At 37.2% G+C, this 19,654-nt stretch overlaps 1 protein-coding gene and 1 long non-coding RNA gene across 2 annotated transcripts in view; both read right to left on the bottom strand.

Moving 5' to 3' along the window:
* Positions 1–232: 232 nt before the first annotated feature.
* The window catches only part of LOC111415304 (leucine rich repeat protein connectin), a 237,763-nt gene continuing 218,341 nt past the window's right edge, over positions 233–19,654 (bottom strand). The window contains exon 4 of the mRNA XM_071199903.1: positions 233–2,426. Coding sequence (XP_071056004.1) covers positions 1,963–2,426 — 464 coding nt within the window. The 3' untranslated portion in view covers positions 233–1,962. The remainder of the gene's footprint in view (positions 2,427–19,654) is intronic.
* On the bottom strand, positions 14,201–14,713 carry LOC111425072 (uncharacterized). Its single transcript, XR_002707683.2, has 3 exons — positions 14,640–14,713; positions 14,397–14,588; positions 14,201–14,335 (listed from the first exon to the last, which is right to left on the bottom strand). It is a non-coding gene; the product is annotated as an uncharacterized lncRNA (long non-coding RNA).

Genomic DNA, 19,654 nt, shown 5'->3' with positions numbered 1-19,654 from the left:
GTGTGCTTTCCTCAACGATCTGGCAATGTCTCTCTCGAGAGAGAAGTGAAACGAGCGACGTTGCCATGTCATTGGGTTCTCTTCTTAAAAATGGCGGAATCAGTGTCATTTCTACTGGCTTTACTGATGTTGACCAACATAAACGTGTAAATTAATATTGATGAAATGGACTTTATACTTTCACTCCTGGAAGAATTGAGATAATTTTTGGATTAAAATAATACACAAAATATAGTTTTGATTTTTATATTTTATAAAACACATGAAATCGTGAAATGTATTAATAACGTCTATAATTAAACAAACTTGTCCATTCACAGAAAGTGAGGAATGATATTTTAAAGAAGTAGACAGACGTAAACACGGTGAGAACGTCATCGGTTTTTATTTTTTATTTTGAATCCCTTCGCTTATAATTAATGTTATGTACACTTGTAATTTAGTTCACGTCTCGGTAGTGTTTTCTTTAATTCTTAATAGACTTCCCTGTGTCCTGTTAATAATACAAAAAAAGCCGAAAAATATATAATCGCGTTTAGATTCAGAATTAGACTTTTTCGTAAAAGATATTACTTAGAAAAATCTATAGCTAATCTTTTTTTTTGAAACTGATTTCAACATGTTTTCTAACTATAGAAATGGCTATCATACAAAAATATATTAAAATTATATTATGTAGGTACTATATAAATATGTTCCTGGAATAAATTTAGGTTTCAACTTACAAATTTTTAATAAACAATTTACCTTAAACGTTAACGTTGCAGCTTAACACAAACGATCACATTTTTTCTTGAATTTTCTTTCCTTAAACACTATGTGTAACGCTTATACAAGATTTCAACATAGCTTTCATAGATTTCGTTATTTCGAAATCGAGTGTTGAACTCGTGTATCGAATACCTAAAAGTGCTCGTATCGTTAAAGTCTTTTATAAATATTTAAAAATACACTTATAGTCTATTATATTTTTTTACAATGTTAATTTTACGTTTACAAGTAATTTTCAGCGTTCGTTTTTTTAATAATTATATAATTCCCAATTAATTTGGATTATTCAGTTCAGTTCAATTTTTTTTTATAATTAAATAATACTTTTAGAATTTCTCTTCACTAAATAATCCAATTTTATTATTTGCATTTTTTCGCACATCTACACTGCTTTTACTGCCTGTATTTACGAAGTAATGTAATTCTAAAATCAGATGCTACATCCAGAGAGACCAAAAAATTCTGTGAGTGATATTACAATGTTTAACAGCCACGTGACATATACTAGTTAATAATTGATGGAAAAAATTACATATTTACAATTATCTCGAGGTCATTACAATTTTATACACACCTATAATCGACGATATGATATATATTTAAAGACAAATGAAGTGTAAAGAGGATATGAAACTTTATGTAAAAAATTGAATACATTTTTTTTTAATTGTTGAAAACCTCGCAACTAGTATCGGTATTGGCAATTGATTCGATTTTATTTCAAACTGTCATTTTGAATTTATACCTCCGGCTGGGTAAATTGCTTGGGAAAGCAAAACAAATTAAATTTCAATAGACCTGTCCATGTTTTTTTTTTATAATATAACAAATATTGAATATGTTGGTGGATATGTATAAAACAATAAAAAAAAAGCAAAATTGAAACGTTGTGAGTTTGACTTTACGTCCATTATAATTTTATGATTAAATTCGCAATTTTTTGATTTTTACATAAAGTTTTATTCACTTAAAACCATCTATAGTATGGAAAAATTTTATCAACTTCGGCATATTTTTTTAAATTTCCAATTTAGCTCTATACCTCCTAATCAAGTTTTTAATCACCGAAATCGATAATCTAACTCCTTAAAAATTCTCTAAATAACACTCTTTCGACAATAAATAATTTTTTAAAACGGAGGGATGAGTCACAATTTAGGCTTCTTACTTACAATCTAACTTATTCCCAGCTTACGTTAAATAATACAACAAAATCATCATAATCGAGAGTAAAAACGTAGAAGTTTTTATTTTAAACGCGTCGGAATTTATTTCCGCATACGATGGCGTATTCAAGTAATTATAAGGTGGTTCCGTTGGTTCATCCCTTCTCGGGCAGGGCAATTCATTTAAAGGTATCGAAAAAAGCTTTTGGGCATGCATATTTTCACGCAACGCACTCGAATTATCTTCGGCGCTATCAGAATACGCATCATCCGAATAATCATCGTAAACTTCGGAAATGTAAATATAAGAATTATCGATCGGATTTCGCGGGGCGGGAGTTGTAGTCGTGGTTATTACCAATTTTGGATGAGAAGTCTTGTTGACCCAACAAACCAATTCTTGAAGAGCGTTACGAACCTGAAGACTTTTCGTCTCATTTTTTAATGGATACATCCAAGCCAATCGACAGTCACACATCAACTTGTTATCTGAAAAGAAAAGAAACAAACTTTAACATTACGGTTCAATTCAATTACGACGATGGACGATGTGACGTTTAAAGTGGATGGGATTATATCACTTAATGAAAATGGATGGATTTCATTCAATCATTCTAATTCTGATTTAAAGTTACATAATGGATATTTAATATTCCTTTTGTATTATTAATTTAAAACAATTTGCATACATTATTTGTACTTTATCGATTTTGTAATATTGTAACGGAATGTAACAACTTAAATAAACTAAGGCTACAAAATATAAACTCGTCTAAACCCGGCAAAATCAAAAGTTCTCTATTTAAAGTTTATCCAAGGTCGTTTACGGCCGAGGCAGTACAAATCGTTGACTATGTTCGAGTTGTATCCTATTTATTATGGTGCCTCGGCTGCAAATGATGTGTTTTAGGTAAGAAAAGTTCTGCAATCTGTACTGTGGGTTAAAACCAAGGTCGCTTGCCACCGAGGCTGCAGAATTAATGCTATATGAACTAGTGATTTTGGAAACACCCAGATCTCTGATTTTTCAAAACGGCTTTTTGCATTAAAAAGAGGTTCCTTTAATTAATAATTGAAAATGATAACAGCGACAGTTCTGTTAGTAATGAACGTGATGATGAATTACAAGCGAAGAGAAGAAAACTAGACGAAACTGCACCAAAAGGTTTTATATATCGTATTGGGATTGGTACAATGAGGTTGCTAATGATAAATCTGATATAAATAAAGCTGAAAAAAGTCTTATTGGGGTTGAACTTGATTATTATCTGCAGTGTCCAACACCTATTATTATTATTATTATTATTGCTGCCGGGCTGAGGAGGGCGGCCCCTCTCGTTACCGCGACCTATAAGATCTATTGTAACTTTAGCCCTCCAAAGGTTTAGGGCAAATGTAGGTCCTTAATGAACCTTAGTATTGTCCTGAGGTCTTGAACCTTTATGTCGGTAGGTAACAGGGGAGTTTTACCGAAGACGTTGTGCCTTAGACGTCCTCTGGCGACGCAATTGCACAGTATATGTTCAGCAGTTTCTGACTCGTCGTTGCATAGTCGACAAGTTTGATCCTCAGCTTGTCCAATGTGGAAGAGGTGGTATTTTAGGGGCACATGGCCAGTTAGGTAGCCTGAGAGCGAGTCTTAGATCCCCTTTGCTGAGGCATAAAACCTCTTTGGTTTTGTTTTGCGACGGAGTTATCATACTCTTCGCTTGTCTGTGACCTGGAAGTTCTTTCCAGCGTAAGGCTATCTTTGAAGCCTCCCAGTTGTTGATTATTTGTTTTAGGTGGCTTTTTTGTAGTCCACATCCAGGTTGGGGTCCAATGAAGGGCGTGTTTGCTGCCTCTTTGGCCAGCTTGTCGGCCTTCTCATTGCCCTCAATGTTGCTGTGACCTGGAACCCACCATAGGGTAACATCATTGCCCCTAGCGAGTTCTCTCAGGTTGTTGGTGCACTCTCTGATCAGTGCGGAGCCACACGTGTAGGCCTGAATTGCCTTTAAGGCGGCCCGACTGTCTGTGAAAATGTTTATGGATGCACCTTTTTGTCCCTTCTGTAGGTTCAAAGCGGTGCAGAAGTTTATAGCAAGAACTTCTGCTTGGAAAATTGTTAAGTCCGAGCTGAGGGGCAATTTAATGTGGCTGTTTGGTCCACTGATGCCCATGCCTACTCCAGATCTTACTGTCTTTGAAGCATCGGTGTACCAGGCTAGGGCTCCTCTTTTTAGTTGAGGCCCTCCTTTCGCCCAATCATCCCTGCTGCTAAATATGACCTTATACGGTTGGTTGAAATTGTATTCCGTCGGTATAAGGTCCGTTTTAATTTCAATCAGGTGATTTAGACATGGGTCTTTGAGGATCTCGAGGTGTCCTCTGAGATTACCCTGCATCAACTTGAGTGAAGAAACTGTTTTCAGTGATAAGGCACTTAAGGCTGCGTCCTTTTGTATATATATGTGGAGTGGTGTGAGACCGAGTAAGGCTTCCAAAGCAGCCGTCGGACAGGATCTCATTGCACCCGTTATGTTAAGACATGCTAACCGCTGGATTTGTGCCAGCTGTTGTTGAGCTGTCTTATGTTTTGTTTTTGGCCACCAAACCAATGAGGCGTAGGCGACCATGGGTCTGATTATTGCTACGTAAGCCCAATGAGCCATTCGTGGTTTGAGACCCCAGTTCCTTCCTAGGAGCCTGCGGCAGATCTGGTTTGCACCTGGTCCAACACCTAAAAGAGTCGTAAAAGAGTAACACCTCGACCGCAATACATCTCGGCTTAAGCGACTTCAGCTTAATTAGTCAAAATCCTATAACCTGTATTTCCAGTTTGGATATGAACCTAAAAGTGGGCAACACATTGCAACGCCTCAGGGTACTCCGGCAACATGTAACATTTTCTGTTCGCGCAACCTCAACTTAATTAGTCAAAATCTTGTAATCTGTAGTGCGAGCTCAGCTGAGGTCGCCTGCAGTAGAGGCTGTAGTCTTGGGCTCAATCTACTTCGGCTTACCAAAGCAATATATATTCTCTGTTTAGAGCGTAGCTGAGGAAGCTGAAGCGAACCTCAGTTTAATTAATGAAAATCTTGTAATATGTACTCCGAGTTCAGCCGATATCGCTTGCGCCTGATGCTGTAAAATATGAACCCAAAAGTGCATAACATATTGCAACGTGTCAGGTTACACCGGCAACATCTGATATTTTCTGTTCGACGAACCTCAACTTAATTAGTCAAAATCCTGGAATTCTTATTCTGAGTTTAGCCGAGTTCGCTTGCGGCCTAGGCTGTAAATTTAACACCATATCAACCTAGAAGTGGTTAGCACATTACACTGTTCGGCTTACTCCGGCAACCACTGATATTTTCTGTTCGAGTGACCCTAACTTAATTAGTCAAAATCCCGGAATATTTATTCTGAGTTCTGCCGAGGTTGCTTGCGGACGAGGCTGTAGGATTAAAACCACATTAACCCAGGATCTCGGCTTATCTCGGCAACATCTAATAGTATCTATTTAAAGGTTAAGCGAGGCATTGCGATACGTTGACCATGTTTGGGTTCATATGGTATTCATTATGTATCCTCGTCTGAAAGCGACCTCGGCTTAATTACTTAAAATCCTGCAATTTCTACTCCGAGTTTAGCCAAGGTTGTAGAAGTGGTTAGCACATTGCACTGTTCGGCTTACTCCGGCAACCACTGATATTTTCTGTTCGAGTGACCCTAACTTGATTAGTCAAAATCCCGGAATACTTATTCTGAGTTCCGCTGAGGTTGCTTGCGGCCGAGGCTGTAGGATTAAAACCACATTAACCCAGGATCTCGGCTTATCTCGGAAACATCTAATAGTATCTATTTAAAGATTAAGCGAGGCATTGCGATACGTTGACCATGTTTGGGTTCGTATGGTATTCATTATGTATCCTCGTCTGAAAGCGACCTCGGCTTAATTACTTAAAATCTTGCAATTCCTACTCCGAGTTTAGCCGAGGTTGTAGAACTGGTTAGCACATTGCATTGTTCGGCTTACTCCGGCAATCACTGATATTTTCTGTTCGCGTGACCCTAACTTAATTAGTCAAAATCCCGGAATATTTATTCTGAGTTCAGCCGAGGTTGCTTGCGGCCGAGGCTGTAGGATTAAAACCACATCAACCCAGGATCTCGGCTTATCTCGGAAACATCTAATAGTATCTACTTAGAGATTAGAGATCCTCGTCTGAAAGCGACCTCGGCTTAATTACTTAAAATCTTGCAATTCCTACTCCGAGTTTAGCCGAGGTTGTAGAATTAATACCATATCAACCCAGAAGTGGTCAGCACATTGCAACACTTCGGCTTACTCCGGCAACATCTGATATTTTCTGTTCGACGAACCTCAACTTAATTAGTCAAAATCCTGGAATTCTTATTCTGAGTTCAGCCGAGTTCGCTTGCGGCCGAGGTTGTAAATTTAACACCATATCAACCTAGAAGTGGTTAGCACATTGCACTGTTCGGCTTACTCCGGCAACCACTGATATTTTCTGTTCGAGTGACCCTAACTTAATTAGTCAAAATCCCGGAATACTTATTCTGAGTTCAGCCGAGGTTGCTTGCGGCCGAGGCTGTAGGATTAAAACCACATCAACCCAGGATCTCGGCTTATCTCGGAAACATCTAATAGTATTTATTTAGAGATTAAGCGAGGCATTGCGATGTTTGGGTTCGTTTGGTATTCATTATGTATCCTCGTCCTAAAGCAACCTCGGTTTAATTACATAAAATCCTGCAATTCCTACTCCGAGTTTAGCCGAGGTTGTAGAATTAATACCACATCAACCCAGAAGTGGTAAGCATATTGCAACACTTCGGCTTACTCCGGCAACATCTGATATTTTCTGTTCGACGAACCTCAACTTAATTAGTCAAAATCCAGGAATTCTTATTCTGAGTTCAGCCGAGTTCGCTTGCGGCCGAGGCTGTAAATTTAACACCATATCAACCTAGAAGTGGTTAGCACATTGCACTGTTCGGCTTACTCCGGCAACCACTGATATTTTCTGTTCGAGTGACCCTAACTTAATTAGTCAAAATCCCGGAATACTTATTCTGAGTTCAGCCGAGGTTGCTTGCGGCCGAGGCTGTAGGATTAAAACCACATCAACCCAGGATCTCGGCTTATCTCGGAAACATCTAATAGTATCTACTTAGAGATTAAGCGAGGCATTGCGATGTTTGAGTTCGTATGGTAATCATTATGTATCCTCGTCTGAAAGCGACCTCGGCTTAATTACTTAAAATCTTGCAATTCCTACTCCGAGTTTAGCCGAGGTTGTAGAATTAATACCATATCAACCCAGAAGTGGTCAACACATTGCAACACTTCGGCTTACTCCGGCAACATCTGATATTTTCTGTTCGTACGACCTCAGCTTAATTAGTCAAAATTCTGGAGTTCTAGAAGCTGTACAGGGTGGTCAAATAAGCGTGCAAAGTACAGTATCTCAAAAATTACTCCTTGCAGAGACTTGCGGTAAAAAAATGTAACGACTAAAGTGGCTAAAAGAAATTCCTGGAAGGTATTTTCAAGTTTCTAAGACGATCACATTAAAAAATGTGGTTTTTCTCAGAATTGCGCTATATTAACATAACAAGGAAGTATGTACATTTTAAAGTTTAGATAAATTATAGTTTTTTTTTGTTAAACACTTTTTGCCCTATCTTTAAAAATGAGGTGGGGCTGTTTGAAAATCTTTGTAAATAAATGCCAGTAATTTCAAAATGGCTGAACGGAATTTAATAAGCTTGGTGAGGTTGAAAAAAGCTTTTCTTGGACTAGAAATCCATTCAATGGTTTTGATCAGTTGGGCAATCAAGTGAGGTGAAGTATCTTCTAAACTAAGGCATTTTAAAAAGTTAAAAAAAAGTGATCGAAATGTATTGAATTTTCTCATAAAATCTTCTTTCTCCGATATTTTAAGTTAGGAATGTGATGGAACCATATCAACCCAAAAGTGCTCAACACATTGTATTGTGATTGAGACCGATATGTTAATTATGTTCGGGTTCGTGTTATTCGTTATTTAAAATCTTGCAATTCCTACTCCGAATTCAGCCAAGGTCGTTTGTAGCCGAGGTTCTACAATTAATACCATATCCACTCAGAAGTGGTTAGCACATTGCAACGTTCTCTATTTTTTTTCGAAATATAGGGCAATTGACGCCACATGCATATAAACGAACAAAAAACTCAATAAACCCTTTCTCTCGAACTCTCCATTACAGAGAGTAAAATGAGAGAATGGATGACCAGAATTTTTTCAAACTTTTGTGCGAAAGGCTAAAAGAGTTGTACAATTGAACGTTGAAATTTGACACCATTTAACGTTGATTTTTTTTCTCGAAACTGCGCACAACACGCATCAACAATTCGTGACAAACACCGACAAAAAGTATGTCTATTTCGTGACATATGCGAGCTAATTTGATCGGAGCCGCTTTTTTCCGGCACATTTCCCGGTGTCAATTCGTTTACCGTGCCGGACAGGCGGTGGCGGACTGAAAACGGACAATTGACTTTTTCGGTAGGGAACGATCACTTCGAAGTGATCGTGAGCTTCGGGGGCACGATCGGCAGGAAATAATTCGATTGACATCGGCCGGACCCGCGGGCCGTATCGCATCCGATCAATTTAATCAAGTAATTTGGCGGCGAATTGAAACGTATCCGGGTAGAAAAAATGCTCGAACGGCCCCCTTGTTTCGACACGCTATCGATGCTTAGAAATTATATTAACTCGGCGCTTCGCGGGTGCCGGCCGTAATGAAACGGTATTCGGAATTTGCGCTCCGGGAACTGCATAACTGCATTTTAATGTTGGCACCACTGCAACGTTCACCCATCGGATCGTTAAATCGTGAAAATATAGCGCCAAGTTTTCGTTTCGTCCCACTCTTGTCGCCCTCTTTGCTAATGCTTCGCTTCGAGGAAACCCGGTTCTATTTGAGATGAAAAAAACCTCTACTATCGATTCGGCACTTTTCAATACTCCATTTCTAAATATACATTTATTAATGGACTAAATCGTCTTATTATAGTTATTATTGCTGCCAGGCTGAGGGGAGTGGTCCCTCTCGTCACCACGACCTAAAAGATCTATTGTAATTTTAGCCCTGCAAAAGATTAGGGCTAATGTAGGTCCTTAATGAACCTTAGTATTGCTTCAAGGTCTCAAAATGTCGAAAGGTGTCAAAAGAGCTTTTCCGAAAATTTTGTGTCTTAGGTGTCCTCTGGTAACGCAATTACACAGTATATGTTTGATCCTCAGCTTGTCCAATGTGGAAGAGGTAGTATTACAGGTGTGCATGGCCAGTCAAGAAACCAGAGAGTGTCCTTAGATCCCTTTTGCTGAGGCATAAAACCTCATTGGCACTTGTGTTAAGTTGCTTTTTTGTAGTCCATAACCAGCGTTTTCGCTACCCCTTTGGCTTGTCTGCCTTCTCATTGTCCTCAATGTATCTGCCCTCTCAATGACCTAGAACCCACCATAGAGTAACATCATTGCCCCTAGCGATTTCTCTCAGGTTGCTGGTACACTCTCTAATCAGTGCGGAGTCATACGTGTAGGCCTGAATTGCCTTTAGGGTGGCCCAACTGTCTGTGAAAATGTTTATGGATCTTTCTGTTCCTTTTGTAGGTTCAAAGCGGTGCAGAACTTTATAGCAAGAACTTCTGCTGGAAAAATGGTTATGTCCGAGCTGAGGGGCAATTTCCTGATTGTCCATTAATGCCCATGTTACTATTGTAATAGATCTTGCAAATAGATCTTACACAAGATCTAAACGTTTTAGGAAGGAAATTCGAAACGAACCCGAAGACATTCATTGAAGACTGAGATGGTTCTTTTTACACGCAATCGTTGGCAATCCTAGACTGCCAACGCTTGCTAAAATTCCACTTAAACTGTCTACAGAAGTCAAGTACTTGGGCTTAATAATAGACAGTAAGCTAACGTGGAAATCCCACCTAGACAATAGAGTTAATAAAGCTTGTATCGCCTTCGACCAGTGCCGGAGGGCTGTCGGGAGGACTTGGGGTCTGTCTCCCAAGATAGCCCTGTGGATCTACACCGCCGTTGTTCGACCAATGCTAACTTACGATGCGGTGGTATGGTGGACTACAATTTCTAAGTCTACCGCCACCACTGCACTTAATAAAATACAAAGACTCGCATGTTTGTATGTTACAGGTGCGCTGCGATCAACCCCCACCGCAGCTATGGAAATCATGTTAAATTTACCACCACTCAACCTATATATTCAGGAAGTGGCGTTGGTAACCATGAAACGACTACAATCAGTAGCAACTATGAAGGATGAGAACGCTGGCAGCAGTTCAACACTCTGCAGGGAAGCAGTGTTAGACACACCCCTACTCGAGTGTAAGACTGATCACAGACCAGCAAAATATGTTTTCTCAAAGAAGTACCTCATCCACGTCAGTCCCACAGGAGTAGATGTACAAAGAACTTTTAAGATCTACACTGATGGTTCAAAAGGACGAAATGGTGCAGGCGCGGGGGTACTCTGTCACGATCCCCTGATTCCCCTCTCAGAACCTTTAGGATCCAGCACCACCGTCATACAAGCGGAACTAACTGCTATTAAACTTGCTGCTGACTGCATTGTTGAATCCAACAAGGGGGGTAAGTGTTTTACTATTTTTACAGACAGTAAACAATCTCTTTTAGCTTTAAGCAGAGTTATTATAGCGTCTGCAGTAGTTATTGATTGTCACAAAGAACTGGAGGAGGCCGCGAAATACAATTCTGTCAGAATCCAGTGGATTAAAGGGCATTCCGGCTCCAAGGGTAACAACCACGCGGACAGGCTAGCCAAACGTGCTGCCGGTAGAGCGCCCTGTGCACCTGAGCCGATAAAATAAGTAATTGTTAAAATATCCTTCAACTGCAACAGCCCAGTTCTTCCACAGATGACATCAGGAATGCACCTCTATTAATTGTCCTAGCCTTTGGTAAATCCTTAGGCTGGTTGATGTGACCAGAGTGTGTAATGGGAGGATGCACAAGGGGCCCAATGGGGCCTAAGTGTGGTGTGCGGTTTTGCATGCACTCCCTAATCCATACATACACATTCATACAACGGCTTTAATCGATGAAAAACATCTTTAGAAGACTCAGCGACAATAAAAAGAATAAGAAATTGATGTAGATGCGAAAGTATTTCAAAAACACCAAAAAACATAAAAAGCTTATAGGTGTGTGTTAAAATGGTACTAGTAAGGTTGGTGTGAATCAAAACGGTTTTAATTAACCGGGTTGGAGTCCAATGAAGGGCGTTTTTGCTACCTCTTTGGCCAGCTTGTCTGCCTTCTCATTGTCCTCAATGTATCTGCCTTTCAATGACTTGTAACCCACCATAGATGCTGGTACACTCTCTGATCAGTGCGGAGTGATACGTGTAGGCCTGTATTGTCTTTAGGGCGGCCAACTATCTGTGAAAATGTTTATGGATGCACCTTTCTGTCTCTGAACCTACTTTGAAGGATCAAAGTAGTAGGTGTAGAAGGTCCGAGCTGATGGGCAATTTCCTGATTGTCCATTAATGCCCATGCCTACTCCGGATCCAACTGTCTTTGAAGCATCGGTGTACCACGCAAGACTTTGCTCAATCATCCGTACTTCTAAATCGCTTTAAAAGTGTTTTTAAATTACTATTGTAATAGATCTTGGAAATAGATCTATACAAGATCTAAACCGTTTTAGGGAGGAAATTCAAAACGAGACCGAACGACATTCATTCGATAAGATTACAACCCTTGGCATCGTTTCTCTTAAGCGCCCCTATGGTCCCGGCGTCTATATTTCACCCGAAATGGCACTTCATTAGTCCCACGATTCGATTTAAATCGAACAGGAATAAGCGCTATTGGTGTAGGCGCGAATAAATTTGTGTTCATTTAACAAATGACTGAAATCAGCACCAATTACTGCGGGCAGTGGCCGCACACAACGACACCGCCCCTAATATAATTATATCGCGTGATTATACACGGTTACATGAGTTCGCTGTTAAGGGTAAAAACGCGGATTTGGTGACGTTGCGTTTTTTTACCTATAATAATTTCTGCCCGTAATTTTTTCCACCTATATTAACCGCGTTGTTGCATGTACTCTTTCGATTCTCAATAATAACGAAACATGGCGTGTTTTTCGCAGAACGAATTTGTCCCAAACCACTTTGTACCTGAAGAACTTGTAATAATGAAAGTTCACGTTGGGAGCGAATCTAAAGTTGAGAACTTTAGCAGAAACGAAGGCGTGATTTATGTCGGGTTAAAAAAATAATACCTTTAGGGTGGAATATAAATTTTACGCTTTTCCGTATAGATCGACTTATATTTGATCATAAAAAAAGCACTAAGAACTTTGAATATGAATGAAAATCATATTGGGGTTTCTTTAATGCAAGTTGAACCGAAACGAGTTCGTCAGCATTTTTTTTTCTTTTTTCTTTTCGTTCGCGGAGATTTGTCTAGATATAAGTAGAACAAAATGGGAGTCGAGAAAATCGCTGGGTTCCTTAATTTAACGAGAGGATTGCCAGAGTTATCAAGTTGAGGCAAATAGCGAAACTTGACGAATTAACGATTTAGTTGCCCGGTCGCTATTTTCTCCGTAATCTGTGCGGCTTAACCGTTATCCCTTGTTGGCTACCCTCCAAAAATCGGGCAATAAATTCTTAGGGCCTCCCGTTTTCGCTAACGCTATCATCGTTTGTTCTGAAATTATTATTTCGTTACCAACATTTGTTCTATAACGTTGAGATATTTTCTACACAGAAAAATTCCTCCAATTAGTACCACAAATACATTTATGCTTTAAAAAAAGAAGATATAAAAACATCCTCTGGGATATCTTGGTTTAAATTTAACAAAAGGAGCAGGTCGTCGTTAATAGCGAATAGCTGGTTTTCTATCTCAGCTCGTTGTAGTAGAAAAAAATTCTTCTGGGACGAATTCCATAAATGCATTAGTTGACATAATGTAAACGGATATTTGATTTCCCACAAGGCTGGCGCTTTTTCAGTGGCTGAAACGTCGCGCCTGCAAGAAACGAGGTCGAATGTCGCTGGGTTCGCATTCATCAAACTCGACTCCGTCCCATTTTCAGCTTGTGATGTATTATACCAACAAACAATTGGCGAAAAATAAATCATCCTGCCATCTAAATTTATATAGATGTATAAACGTCAATTTTCGATATCCACATTCAATGTATTTTTCTACTTTTATATTAATATCTCACCCGCATTATTACCCCTAATAACCATTTATAACCATAATTGATGTTATCAGATAAACACATTGTCATGTTGTAATTCAATTAATAATGGAGATTAAAGGATTAAACTGATAATTAGATTTAATGTAATCGATTTCCGATTGTTAATTTAAACAATTTTATCATTTTTCATTCATTTTTATTGAATTTGTTATTAACTTTTTGATTCAGCTATTTCACCAATAATGATTTCGTTGATTACCTCCACGTCAAATCGTACAATTTCAATACACGCGCATATCAATATATAACTCACAGGCATTAATACTGTCAGCTGTAATAAATTTATTACATGCAGTCCATTTAATGAAGTTGAGTTATTAAGTATAATTGGTATGGTTTCAATAATAAACTATTTTATTACTTGTTTCATACATTACATACAATTTCAAAATTTTTTAATTAATATTTAAATAATTATATATATACAGTGAATTTCACTTAAAATTCAATATACAAAAATATATTTCCATAGAAACCAGGGTTGCGTTCACAACGCTTACTCGATTCACCCAGGTTTAACCCTAGTCGTTCATAATGACATCCATTATTATATATGTTGTCCACATGGATGTCATTATGAACGACTAGGGTTAAACCTGGGTGAATCGAGTAAGCGTTGTGAACCCAGGGCGTACCTTACTTACTTTGTTCCACATAAAATACAAGACTGCATGGCTAAACCAGATACTTTCTAGTTCTAGGTGTAGTGTTAGTTCTACTTTTACAATAGCACTATCACTAGAACTCACACAAGACCTAGAACTAGAATCATTCAGGTTTAGCCGTCTTGAGAGACGTGTAGCTAAATCCGAATGTTTCTAGTTCTCGGTCTAGTGTTAGTTCTAGTTTTACACTAGCACTAGAACTAACACAAGACCTAGAACTAGAATCATTCGGGTTTAGCCGTCTTGTGAGACGTGTAGCTAAATCCGAATGCTTGTAGTTCTAGATTAAATTACCCTGGGGTTGAATGTACGACGAAAAATAGTTTATTTAAACTGGCAAATCGGTGCTACAGCTGTTTCGGTTTTACAATTAAACCTTTCTCAGGCACGACTGAAAGAGTTTACAATATAGAAAAAATAATAACATGTTTACAGAAGTTAAATCTAATTACCGTCAATATAGAAGAGCAATCGTAAGGGGAAACAAATCGGAGGGACACCAAGCGATTTCAGGAGCTAAATCCATTATTTTGTTTTATTTTTATGTAAAAAAAAGTCAAAAAGCCAAATGGCTGTGTTATAATTTAGGGAAACTGCTTGAAGAGCGTGTTTGTTCCCTAAAACCTGTTTTATTTGAAGGTTAACTGCAAAAATGCGTAATTAGTATAAATTATTAGAGAATTAGTGAAATTTACCTATTTTTCGTTGTAAAAGATTATGATTCAACAAAATATCGCAAGAAAACACAAAAATTAATGTTATTAACAAAAATTAACAAAAAAGAAATTAAAAGAGTACGATCTGGCGTGAAGCGCTTAGACGACTAACGAATTTTAAGATAGGTCGCAAAAGACATCGGCGCATGCGTGGTAAGGTGGTATTATTCTATGAAAGCTACATTATAAAAGCAGATAAATATTATAAAAATGAACATTGGCAATATCTGAAATTTATTCTAAAACTATCCATGTAAAGGGTAAAGCGATGGATCAGGTGCAAGCAACTACAAATATTTGAGGAAGAGCCTATGATTGTTGAAATCGGTAATATCGTTAAGTAAATTGTTATTTATGTTATTGATATGAATGTAATATTCTTCATACAAATCCAGTTCTTTAGATTTATTAGCTTGTTTAAGAATTTTCACGTTGTTGAAGGAGGTGTTATGATTTTCAGTTTTTAAATGTTTATATATGGCTGAGTTTTCCTTATTCATGTGCTCCCTGAACCCGACCATCAAATTACGGCCAGTTTGACCTACATAGAGCTTGTCACAGTCGGAGCAGGCAACGCTATAGACTCCGCTCATCGCACCGAGGGCAATCTTGGGTTTAGTATTATTCAAGATTTGACCAATTTTTTGATCAGAGATAAAAACGGGGTTGATATTAAATTCTTTCAGACCTTGACCGATACCATGCTGAAGTGAAGGTATATAGGGTACTGCGAGGAAAGTGGAAGGGGCTGAAAAATGGGGGTATATTAGTTTGTTAATATGGGATTTATGAACTTTATTGTATATCTGCTGAATGTCAGAGAAACTATAGCCATTATTGAAACCTATGTTTAAAATTTTTTTAACTTCGGTGGTGAAATCGGAGAATTGTAGGGGTATTTTGAATTTTGATTTTGTAGTTCTAGGTTTACTGTTAGTTCTAGCTCTACACTAGCACTATCACTAGAACTAACACAAGACCTAGAACTAGAATCATTGGGGTTTAGCCGTCTTGAGAGACGTGCGGCTAAATCCGAATGTTTCTAATTCTCGGTCTAGTGTTAGTTCTAGTTTTACATTAGCACTAGAACTAACACAAAACCTAGAACTAGAATCATTCGGGTTTAGCCGTCTTAAGAGACGTGTAGCTAAATCCGAATGCTTCTAGTTCTAGGTCTAGTGTTAGTTCTAGTTTTATACTATCACTAGAACTAACACAAGACCTAGAACTAGAATCATTCATGTTTAGCCGTCTTGAAAGACGTGCGGCTAAATTCGAATGTTTCTAGCTCTCGGTCTAGTGTTAGTTCTAGTTTTACACAAGCACTAGAACTAACACAAGACCTAGAACTAGAATCATTTAGGTTTAGCCGTCTTAAGAGACGTGTAGCTAAATCTGAATGCTTCTAGTTCTAGGTCTAGTGTTAGTTCTAGTTTTACACTATCACTAGAACTAAGACAAGACCTAGAACTAGAATCATTCGGGTTTAGCCGTCTTAAGAGACGTGTAGCTAAATCCGAATGCTTCTAGGTCTAGTGTTAGTTCTAGTTGTACACTATCACTAGAACTAACACAAGACCTAGAACTAGAATCATTCAAGTTTAGCTCCCTTAAGAGACGTGCGTCTAAATCCTAATGTATCTAGTTCTAGGTCTAATGTTAGTTCTAGTGACAGTAGTAGGTAGCGTTAGCTGGCATAAGATATCACTATTTTGCGTATTTTTATTGAATTTAACTAGAATTAACACTAGATCTAGAACTAGAAACATTCGCAACACTAATATTTCTAGTTCTAGGTCTAGTGTTAGTTCTAGTTTTACACTAACACTATCACTAGAACTAACACAAGACCTAGAACTAGAATCATTCGGGTTGAGTCGTCTTGAGAGACGTGTAGCTTAATCCGAATGCTTCTAGTTCTAGGTCTACTACTGTTAATTCCAGCTCTACACTAGCACTGTCACTAGAACTAACACAAGACCTAGAATTAGAATCATTCGGGTTTAGCTCTCTTGAGAGACGTGCGGCTAAATTCCAATGTATCTAGTTCTAGGTCTAATGTTAGTTCTAGTGACAGTAGTAGGTAGCGTTAGCTGGCATAAAATATCACTATGTTGCGTATTTTTATTGAATTAAAACTAGAATTAACACTAGATCTAGAACTAGAAACATTCGCAACCCTAATATTTCTAGTTCTCGGTCTAGTGTCAGTTCTACTTTTATACTAGCACTATCACAAGACCTAGTTTTAATTGTTATTCAGCATTAGATTGTGATATATTTTTATTGAACCAAATGTAGAACTAACACTAGACCTAGAACCAGAAACATTCGGGTTTAGCCGTGCGTCTCTTAAGACAGCAAAAATTTCATTGTTATCATAAGGACGTCACCTTTTTCCAAGCAAAACTTTTCTTTTGCAAAACTATCCAATGCCTGCACAGTGCAAGTGCATAGTAGTTTCGTAACTAAGATCAACATGGCCTTAATCGATTGAAAACACCTTCACATTATTTTGTAAATGCAAGAGAAGTTAATAATATTAAAGATGAGGTTTTCCAGAAAATTCAAAATATTTTGAATATGAAAATAGCTGATTGGTGTGAATCAAAACGGTTTTAATCGATGAAAAACATCTTTAGAAGACTCAGCGATAATGAAAAAGTTAAGAAATTGTATTTCAAAAGCACCAAAAAATATAAAAAGCTTATTGGAGTGTGTCAAAATGGTCCCAATCGATGGAAAACACGTTTTCAGATTATTTTATAAATGCAACACAAGTCAATAACATTAAAGGGGATGTTTTATAGAAAACTTACTAATTCAAGAAGTTTCTAATATAAAAAGAGCGACAATGAAAAGAATAAGAAATTGATCTAGATGTTTTTTGAAGTATTTCAAAAACACCAAAATAATATTATTAATAATAATAATAAATCCTTTATTGCCTAATTAATTCATACCAGATACATATAACAGGTACAATAATACAATTTAGCACAATTTTAGCACAACGGAATAAAATCCACCATTCAGTAGCAAACATTTCACTTTTTTATTGTCTTCTGTGTCATTAGTTTGATGTTCTTTGGTAATTTATTATACAGATAAACTCCAATATAGTTGATACCATATTGAGCTTTCCGTAAAGTATGTTTAGGTGGTCGAAACACTTCTGCGTTTCTAGTTTCATAATAATGAACATGGATCCTTTCTCCCATTGCTCCTTTCTCTCGTATACGTACATAATACACACAAATATATATTTTGCTGGGATGATAAGTATATTACTTTTGAATATACTCCCACAGCTTTCCTTAGAATTTGATTTGTAAAGAGCTCTTACTACTTCTTTTTGCTTTATAAATATTTTTCGTGCATGAGGAGATGCAGAAAGAATTAAGAAATTGATCTTTTGAAAGTATTTCAAAAACACCAAAAAAACATAAAAGGATTATTGGTGTGTGTCAAAATAGTATTAACCGATGGAAAATGCTTTCAGATTATTTTATAAATGCAAGAGAAGTTAATAACATTAAAGATGAGGTTTTTGCAGAAAATTCAAAAAGTCGAATATGAAAAAAGCTGATTGGTGTGAATCAAAATGGTTTTAGAGAACTTAGCGACAATAAAAAATATAAGAAATTGATTTAGATGTCATTTCAAAGTGTTTCAAAAAACATAAAAAGCTTATTGGTGTGTGTCAAAATTCTATTTGAGGTGAATTAAATTTCTATTGAGGACTGTATCAAATTATGTTGGATTTACTTTATTCAATAAAAGATAAGCACCGAATTACGTCCTCAAAAAAAAAAGAACAAAGCAAACCTCTTTAATTTAGTTTCTTTTAAATTGAATACCTATTCATTTAAGAAAACTAAAGGTAAACTTAATTATGTTTATCCTGATAATGAGAAAACTTAAATTAACGTTTTCTATCTCTTGTCTGACGTAGAAACCTGAATGAATCCTTGGAGCGATTTCACGATTATAAAAACCGTAACATAATTTCCATTACGTCCGCCAGTTCTCTCCTCTCTACGCGACTTTGTAAAAGGTTTTCCTAACTTGTTTAATTGCTCGGCCGTGTGTCGTGCTTGCGAAATGAAAAAGCGAACTCGATTAGGGTGGAATTGCATTCGGAGAATTCTTCGTCGCGCGATGGAGCCCAATTATAACCAATCTGATAAGACTAATTGAGCTCTTTTTTTTAAAAGATGAAATGGAGTTTAAAATGAGTTTTAAACAATGTATCTACATAGATATTTATTACTAAAAAAAATTAGGGAAGAAGTTGAGATCTATTCATTAATTTTAATTGAAATACATTCTTTTTTGTTATTATCGTGGGTATTTTCTTTCGTTGAATGCAACCGGCTTCTATGAAGAATGTTAATTAGAGTTTTTAATTGCGGTACCTGTAAAAGACGTAAATAGAACTCACCGATTCAAAGCAACATCATAAATTCCTTTATGACCATTGTAAATTCTGCTTTTAATATAAAATAGGGTATTACACACATATTTAAAATTAAACTTTTAATATATCATAATCACAATTTCGTTGTGAATTTAAACACGTTCGAATGAAATTATTCGACGCTTTACGAGTTTGTGGGAACCATCAAGTGCATTACAGCAAGGCTTTTCATAATGTTGGACGGATTTCAATATTATTTAGCAACAATTTAAAAATCTCACTGCTCAACCGCTCTACATTAAAATAAAATACGGCATAGTTTCATCCGTTATTTCGCTTTTATAACGAAATATGCAGACCGGAGTTTGTTATAAAACCTCTTTGCATAGACGCGTCCGTATAATACGGTCTATTTCCTCGTAAATAAACGGGGTGCGCGGCATTTTAGGGTGAGGTTATCAATGCGACGAGGCGTATTTTCGAGGATCCTGAATAATAGTGTGTTTACAGTGCGGAACCAATAATGGAACGCTATTTAATATAATCCGGTGAATTATACGTTAAAAGTGCGCCG

This window comes from Onthophagus taurus, chromosome 11, assembly GCF_036711975.1.
Source record: "Onthophagus taurus isolate NC chromosome 11, IU_Otau_3.0, whole genome shotgun sequence".
Taxonomy (NCBI): Eukaryota; Metazoa; Arthropoda; class Insecta; order Coleoptera; family Scarabaeidae; genus Onthophagus; species Onthophagus taurus.
This window is presented reverse-complemented; position numbering and strand designations above follow the sequence as displayed.